The 8,712-nt window shown below is 42.4% G+C and overlaps 1 protein-coding gene across 1 annotated transcript; it reads right to left on the minus strand.

The window, feature by feature from the left end:
• Positions 1–1,907: 1,907 nt before the first annotated feature.
• Positions 1,908–7,342, minus strand: LOC119731287. Its single transcript, XM_038204423.1, has 2 exons — positions 6,355–7,342; positions 1,908–3,520 (listed from the first exon to the last, which is right to left on the minus strand). Exons 1-2 carry the CDS (start codon positions 7,102–7,104, stop codon positions 2,963–2,965), a joined length of 1,308 nt encoding a protein of 435 aa, XP_038060351.1. The 5' UTR covers positions 7,105–7,342; the 3' UTR covers positions 1,908–2,962.
• Positions 7,343–8,712: the final 1,370 nt, after the last annotated feature.

Genomic DNA, 8,712 nt, shown 5'->3' on the forward strand with positions numbered 1-8,712 from the left:
GGATAGTTGTGTGGATGTTTATATTCTACTTTCAAATGTTCTTTCCGATTAACATCATTTTGTTCAAAGCGCGTTTTGTAGCCCAATTGGGCTGTTCCAGGACGCAGTGCCCCTTGAATGAACGCATATGTTTCTCGGCAAGTGTTGTTCCGCGTGTGCCCCATGTTTTCATGTATTTAAAAAAAAAAGGAGTGGATATCTTTATAGACCGATTACATTTGTTTTTAATGGAAGGTATGTTGACAAACTGAGCGTGTATCAGTTCATAAACCGAATGCAGGTATACATTTTAAACATCGGCCGCTTTAAACTTTAAAAAATAAAAGGCGTATTTTATTCTCTCATTGAAACTGATGTCCGTATCGATGCCGCGCCCATTATCAATGACGAAACACCGATCAGAAAGGAGACAAAAATGGGTTCGGGGTGACAAACAAGTGTGACGTCACGTGTGAATTAAGTTAACATGCTTTTTTGACCAGCTGTTTATCCGTCACCTTTATTTATGATAGGACTTTATCAGGAGGTAGAGTCCGTCAATGTTCCACTTGTTTAGATGCAAGTTTCAAGTCTACCTGAGCAGGCACGTAGGAACCGGGGGGGGAGGGCGGGCGGGGGGCCGCGGGGGCCAATGGCCCTCGCTGAAAATATGATGGGGGCCGGGCTCCCCCTAAAAAAAAAAATAAAAAAAAAATAAAAATACAAACCTTTCATAAATTGCGTTTTTCGAGGAATAGAATTGCAGTGTGTAGACTATTAAATCAAACCACAGCGGAGGTGGAAATTTCATTGCAGATATTTTGTTTATTTTTCCTTTTTTTCGGCCTGGCGGCAGGGTGGATTTCTTTTAATCTCATGCCACTTTTTTTTCTGCCAAAATTATTTTATTATGATGTCTCATGAAATCGCACTATAATCGTTTAAATTTTTAACAATAACATAAACATTTTAAACCAATGGGGCAATTTGTCCGGGCTAAAATTTTTACGTGGTTCGTGCATATTTCAAATTGATTCGTTTTTCCTTTTTCCTAAATTACACTAATTTTAAACTTGAATTCATTTACATCTTCAAGCCGTTTTTTCTTATTGATGAACTGAAAATTTCAACTTGAAACAAAACATAAGAAAACACTCTTGCAACAGTTTACAAACTAAGTCTGTACAATTCCTTTTCAAAAATAAAATGCACAAATATAATTATGCAGACGAAAATACATGGTTATCAAGTGAAGAACAGAAGAAACTTAAAAGGTTTGTAAAAGCAAGAGTAGGCCTATATTTTAAACCAATGAAAAAAATCCTTATAATCTTACAAACTTTTGCTCAAATAATTCAGGGGAAAGGGGCCAGGATTCTCCTCAGATTGCACCACAGAGCATTTATAGAATCCAACATTTTTCGGGGCTCTTAAGTGGACCCCGGACCCCACGCTGTAAAGGCTTCACGCTCCGCGCTCGCATTAGTTCTCGGAACAAAATTGCTCCAAAGGTGTGCCCCCCCCCCCCCCCCCCCCCCCCCCGTCTAAAAAAATCCTGGAACCGCACCTGCTAAAGGCCTAGTTAATTTGTGAGAGTATTTTTTTCTTTGAACCCACCGAAGACAAAATCCTGGGTGCGCTGTTGTTTCACAAAATATAATCTGCCCCCCCCCCCTGTTAAAATCATCTTCCTACGCGCCTGCTGAGTATTATTTTGTACACGTAAGAAGATCAGATGCAAGGGTGCAGGACTCGTTTCGCGTTTGTCCAACAGCTTGGAGCCAAGCTTAACTCAACCTTATTGTGATTATAAAAGTGTAAATATTTATGGGTTCAACAAGAACTGTACACTGTGTCACATCCAGAAATATATAGCTGCCATGTTACAGATTATTCCAGAGAAAAAAAAAGAATACCAAGTCGGATTATTCCTATGTCACATTAGTACGCTTTATTCCAGTCTTACCAAAAGACATCTGAATTCATGTTAGCTTTGTTCCAAGGTACGCTGCATACATTCCATAACTCGAACAAAGTAACTGCATTAATGCCTACAAACTGACGGGGCCGTATCATAAGTCCGACGCCTCATAGGTCCGGCGCCTCATAAGCCCAAAATTGAGGCGTCGGACTTATGAGGCATAAATCCGCCTCATAAGTCCGCCGCCTCATGAGTCCGACAATAGACAAACGCTGTTTCGGACTTATGCGGCGTCGGACCTATGAGGCGGAATACATAACTGTTATGCCTCATACGTTCGACGCCTCATACGTCCTAAATTTCGGACTTATGAGGCGTCGGACCTATGAGGCGTCGGACTTATGAGCGGACCCGAAACTGACTGCCTAGTTCAGAAGACATTCTTCTTCTGTTTCGATTTGCGACTGCATGCTCTACTTCTGCAAACAACAGACATTAGACACTCCCTCTTACGAATTCCACACGTTGTAAGTTGGTATTAATTTGAAAGAGACTTGTAGCAGTGTTTCAGCCGAGTTTCAATATCGACGTTAAGCTTATGCAGACTGCGCAGACTTCTCAGACAGTGCGCAGAACAGTCGGCAAAGTTGACCTTTGCCGATCGTCTGCGATATAGTTTGCGTCTGTTTGGGTTGTCGGCGACATTTGCGGATAGAAATGTTTCCATTATTTCTGCGTTGCATTTTGGGTCTTGTTTGCGTTGCTCTCTGCGTGCTTCTTACCTCGATATGGGAACTAGGCTCAATATTGTCATATACGATTTATATTTACAATTTGCTTGGAATACGATGTTGGCCATTGGGTATTTTTTTTATTGACCGTTTACTTGTATCTCACACTGTCAATAGTAGTGATACACTGTCAATAGTAGTGATATTCCAACAGGCACTACAACTAAACAACCAGTGCTTATTATTATGATTATTATAAGATGTGCTTATTAGTGCTTATTATCTTGTACCGATTATTTCGGGTGGGGATGTTAAAACTATGAAACTGCATTTAATCTAATTGGAATATATTTGGACATGTGATATTTTCCCGCCTGGCTACCTTCTCAACGGCAGTCATTCGCCTCAGATCCAGGTCATACCATCCAAGATTGTAATATTTCTTGACGTTCTTGTAGTGCGCTTCGATGCGTCGAATACACTCCCGGCGCCCGTTGCCCGAACACCAGGTCCCGGGACTCAGATGGGCCTTCACAGCTTTCTTGCAAGAGATAAACTCGAACAGCTGAAAGTTGGTGACATTTTCAAATTTCTGGCAGCTTGTGGGAAGGATATCAACATAGCGCTTGGCTACGCAATATCCCTGCAGTAATGGGTAGGGCATCTTAGTGTAGTAGCTCTCGTGGATGGTGACATGTAAATCTGGTTTATTCTCACTCGGTTTTATGTTTACACCTGGAGGTAGCTTCGCATTATAGCTCTTCAAAGTCTCCTTGAAATCCAAGTGCCAGTCGTAACGGTCGTGCTCGAAGTAGTAAGCGTAGTTCATGATGATGTTGACGGGGCTAAAGTGGGACAGCTGGAGAAAGGCATCCTCAAAGTGAGAGACCTGCAAAAGAAATTGTATGGAGGTTAAAGTCGAATCTATCCTAAGTCTCACAAGTCCTAACCAAGTCCACCAGAAGTTATTCAGTCCTAAGCAAAATATGTCACAAGCTATCAGATATTGTGTTTATCCGTGGAGCTATAAAAGCTGGGAATTGTTTCCGTTCTCGGAACCAATCGCCGGATTGCCGCAAGTATTCTCATCATCATGTTCATATTGGGAACTACTGAGCTCGGTGTCTGATAGTCTGAAAATGCTTTTCAGTCAACAGCTGTTCACAAATTATACATGTACATTCGTAGAATTCCAATACAAAGTGAAGATCATGCACAATATACATTTTAACTCAAGAACTCACTGCCGGCGCGCCGAGGCGGGCCGTGTGTATCCACGGTGTATGAAGTGCGTTCGGCCGTAACGCCTATTGTTATGCGTGTTTTCCTCCAGCGCCGCACAGCACCGGGCATCGGCGGGGCTAGGGAGGCCGTGAGCACGGCGCTCTCCGGCGCTAGTCGGCGCAGTGAAGTGGATCGCGGCGCGCAGAGTAAATTATTAAGGACGCTGGCCCTTAATTGTATTCGAGTCACCTAACATCGAGTCCGAGTCCGAGTCCGAGTCCGAGTCACCTCTCTAAAGTCCGAGTCCCGAGTCATGCTGGTCGAATCCGCCGAGTCCGAGTGACGAGTCACCTTTAATGTATAATGGAAATAAAGTCTGAGGCACTGCTAAAACCTCACAGTGTAAACGTTTCCATTTTTTTGCACAGCTTTTCTCCATTTATTTAAATAACTGGACGGTGTCTGGAAAGGATAATAATGGTATCGAACACAGTCAAGCTTGCATTTACGCAATCATCAAGTGTAGACGTCGGAAACAAGCCAGTCGCAAGCGATGTCATGTATACGGTACTTAGATGCGTTTCATCTGCACCGCACAGACTGCATTGTTTGCTCAGGAGAGGACCGTCTTCAAAGCAGTTTGCAATTATATTGTCGAAAAAAGAGGTGATGTTATGTGGTATTTTGATCGAGTCCTCAGTCACGCAGGTCGAGTCCGAGTCAGTCCGAGACCGCAGGGTGGAGTCCGAGTCCGAGTCATTTTGTCATCGTGACTCGAGTCCGAGTCACGGAAAATGGGACTCAAGTCGGACTCGAGTCCCAGTCCGAGTCACGAGTCATACAAGTCTGCAAGCTAAAAATGAACTGTGACAAACAACATTCCGTTGTTATTGCCATTAAGTATTCGATCTGAAGATCTTGTAACCGGACTTGCGATGGACTAGGCTACATACAACACCATTTCTGGCAAATCAACTTAAAAAAAATAATATGAAATCAATAAAGATAATCCATGGTTAAATCAATCATAAGACAAAACGAACGTAAAAATGTAACAAAATGTATTGATATTTTTTTGGGCCCAATTAACGAAGAGTTTCCAACTTTTGGCCCACTACGCTGCTTTTCTGGATATGCCTGATGGTTAACCTTTTCAAGTTGAGTCGCTAATTTTTTTAAGCAGCCGACAAAGTATGAGCTTTCTAACAAACGGACATCTCACAAAAAGAAGACAATGGAAATCTGGCCCGATAAGTAAGGATTAAATGAGTTTGAACATTTTGAACAAGGAAACTCTTACACATGAAATATGTTCAATGTGTCAATCTTCGTTTGTTAGAAATCAGGAAGTAATATATATATTTTTTGTTAGAATTAATGCAGTGTGTACAAGGGGCCTTTTGGGTTTAAATATACAGTTATTGCGACTCGTTGGAAGGAGAATCTATATGGAATGAACGATTTAGCCCCAGTCTCAAAACCGTCTCTCAATTTTAAGGGCAAAGCATTTAGGGTGGCACTGGAATGAGGTTAGCCCCATAAATGTGGCCTATTTACTGGACTGCCTCCGTAAACATAGGCCACACATCCACATGTACAAAAATCGTGTCGACGGAGCCAAATTTTGATTTTCACATTTAGGCTTAGTTTGTAGGGTTTTTTTGCTTTAGAAGCATACTCACCCTCTTTATAGGCTAATCAGAAAGTGCTGCCTTTTTCAGATGTCTAATTTTTGTGAAATTTCATGTTAAAATTTTGATACGCAAACGTGTAAAAATGAATCTGGAAATTTCACGAAAAATATACATCTGAAAAAGGCAGCACTTTCTGATTAGCCTGTAAAGAGGGTGAGTATGCTTCTAAAGCAAAAAAACCCTACAAACTAAGCCTAAATGTGAAAATCAAAATTTGGCTCCGTCGACACGATTTTTGTACATGTGGATGTGTGGCCTATGTTTACGGAGGCAGTCCAGTAAATAGGCCACATTTATGGGGCTAGAATGAGGTCAGAGTCAAGATTATTTCTAACCCCATAATGTGGCCAATTTACTGGACTACCTCCGTAAATAAAGGCCACACTTCCACCATGTACAAAAACATGTCGAACTTTGTCAAATTTTGATTTTCACATTTAGGCTTAGTTTGTAGTTTATTTTTGCTTTAGAAGCATACTCACACTCTTTATAGGCTAATCAAAAAGTGCTGCCTTTTCCAGATGTCTATTTTTCGTGAAAATTCGTGTTGAAATTTCGATATGCAAATGTGTGCATACGAATCTGGAAATTTCACGAAAAATAGACATCTGAAAACGGCAGCACTTTCTGATTTTTCTATAAAGAGGGTGAGTATGCTTCTAAAGCAAAAATAAACTACAAACTAAGCCTAAATGTGAAAATCAAAATTTGACAAAGTTCGACATGTTTTTGTACATTGGCCACATTTATGGGGCTAGAATATTTTATGATTATTAGGTATTAATCATTGGGTATTAATCATTACGTTCATGTGCTTCATTATGTGATTCCTGCAGTTGGTGAAGGTGTCTCTCCAGACGAAGGTAGGAAAGTACGTCATGAAGTCAGAAATCATTGCCTTCCCGATGGCCTGCAGCGTGGAGTCGTACCAGCGTAGTTTGTGCATGCGCTCCATGTCAGTGAAAGTTAACACCCGCAATCGATGGCCGTTGAAGATGTTTTCCGGAGTCACTGGCGTCGTGAACACCGCGTCCGAATCAGTCCAGCCAATGATGGAAGCATTAACGGATAGATCCATGAAGAAGCTGCTCCACAGTTGACGTTGGTATCCTTGAGGTTTCCATCCGGAGGCAGTATCAGGGAGAGGCTCGTACAGGAAGTCAAACTTCAGGCCCAGTTCTTTCTCCTTTTGTTTCAGTTTACGTGCAAACCGATGATCTCTTGCCGATTCCTTGTCAAGAATCAGGCTTATAGTTGGGCCTAGCTTGGGAGACCAAAATAAGGTTGCCGAACGGATGAATATGCAGTACAGACGCTGAACCAGTTTGGGTATGGCTGCCATGCGGATTGTTAGTGTCAGGGAAAAGCCGTGTGTTGCACTGAGATCGGTCTCGGGTCGTGCATCGGCGGTATGATCCGCTTGTCGCTTCGGTAACGGAATGTTCTGCTGAGGCTCATCGTACTTGGAGAAACCAGGGAGCAAGGTGAGGTAAAGTAATAATGAAATAGTGCAAAAGCAAATCAATGCCTTGACCACAGTCGGGTATCGTGCCATAGTCGAGTGTTCAACTTTTGCCTCAGTCGCTGCTTAGTATGGTGTGTACGTACCATTGATTGTGAGGGCCTACTCGACTAAATGATGACCACACACACATACGTTCCCGACCTCGATTCTGAAACGCGCATTACTCAATCTAAGGGATTTGCATGCCGAATGTTTCTGAACGGAGTTCGTACCGTTCAGTACTTATTATAATTTGCCCCCGGTTTTTTTTTCACCCTTTGTAGACCATCTGTGTAGACGAGTCTTTTAAATAAGAACCCGAGCCAATGTTGGCATTGCTATTATAAGCCATTGCATCTCAGACATTGATGAGATAGTCTTAATAATCCCCCACACAAAAGACAGCATTAGTGACCCGTCGTGTTCTGGCCACTCCGAAATTCCTCAAGTTGGTGAGTTTTTTCCCCGCATGATGGTACTTACTCGCTTTAGTTACAATGTACATGTATTATTATTTGAATTATTTCGCATCCACCAGAAGAGGGAGCTATTGCCGACGAACCACTGTGGCTATATCGAGCACCAGACATTCCAGGCTGATCAAATTGCCCACCACGTGCCAAATGCAGGCCTGCAAAATCCTGAGATTTCGGAAGTGTACTACTGAAAACCCGACCATCCCCCCAAAAAAACAACAACGACGACGACAACGACGACAACGACGACAACCACAACACTACTAAACAAACTAAACCCCAAAAGGCACAAGAGTAAAATTCCGTGACCTGGGAGTGGGAGATAATACCATTTATCTCCGAATATTCTCAAAGCGAATCCTGATAGCAATGAGTCTTGAGTGGGCTCAGGCACTGTCTAAATGTGCCTGCCCACCTATGATGTTGGAAGATACATGGGTGTTAGTAGTGAAGCCCGTCTAACCAGGATATTTTCCCCATTTTTGACGGGCTTCGACCAATCAGAAGGCCGGATTTGGCCCCACGTGACCCTCATTAGCATAAAATGAGCAACGGGAATCTACCATTCACCACGGGGAGTACCATGGGCGGAGGGGCTTGTGTAAATGCAAATAATTAACGGCGTGTACCATTATTATGGTATTGAATATACGTATAATAAATATGCATTTTACGTAAATTGAAATGTACGAAACAATTATGATTGTCTAATTGAAGAATTTATCTTTTAGTTTAATATTATCGAGTACGGCGAACATCGTCTAGAATGGAGCATGGAGCAACCCGTAAGATTTGTTGCGAATGACTCGTCCCGGTAGTCCATTGTGCAATCCACACGGGCAAATTCGTGTACGTGTACAGACATCCCCACAAAATCGAGAAAGTTTACTGTCAGGCAAAGGATTAGTTGGATTGGCCCTGTCGCTATGATTCTCTGTAATATAGCGTATAAAAATGTTGCATTATGATTTCAGTTGCCGTCCCTACGAGTTGTGTAACGGTAGTGAACACAGCCACCTGTTTGCGTGAGATAATCTCTCGGACAATAGACTGTAATTGGCAGCGCACGGCATGAAAGGGAGCTTCATAATACGCCAAAGAAGTCAATGAAATTGACTGACTAAACATTATTTTATGTATACAGCCGTGCCGTGGGCTGCCAATTACAGCCATTGTCCGAGGG

This window comes from Patiria miniata, unplaced genomic scaffold (assembly GCF_015706575.1).
Source record: "Patiria miniata isolate m_02_andy unplaced genomic scaffold, ASM1570657v1 HiC_scaffold_23, whole genome shotgun sequence".
In the NCBI taxonomy this organism is placed as follows: domain Eukaryota; kingdom Metazoa; phylum Echinodermata; class Asteroidea; order Valvatida; family Asterinidae; genus Patiria; species Patiria miniata.

What these genes read in the sequence shown, in the direction of transcription:
- LOC119731287 (XM_038204423.1), bottom strand. Translation starts at nt 7,104, where the DNA reads ATGGCACGATACCCGACTGTGGTCAAGGCATTGATTTGCTTTTGCACT. An exon ending in ACATAATGAAGCACATGAAC is followed by an intron (nt 3,521 to 6,354) that starts GTAATGATTAAT and finishes TTTCTTTTGCAG; the next exon opens with GTCTCTCACTTTGAGGATGC.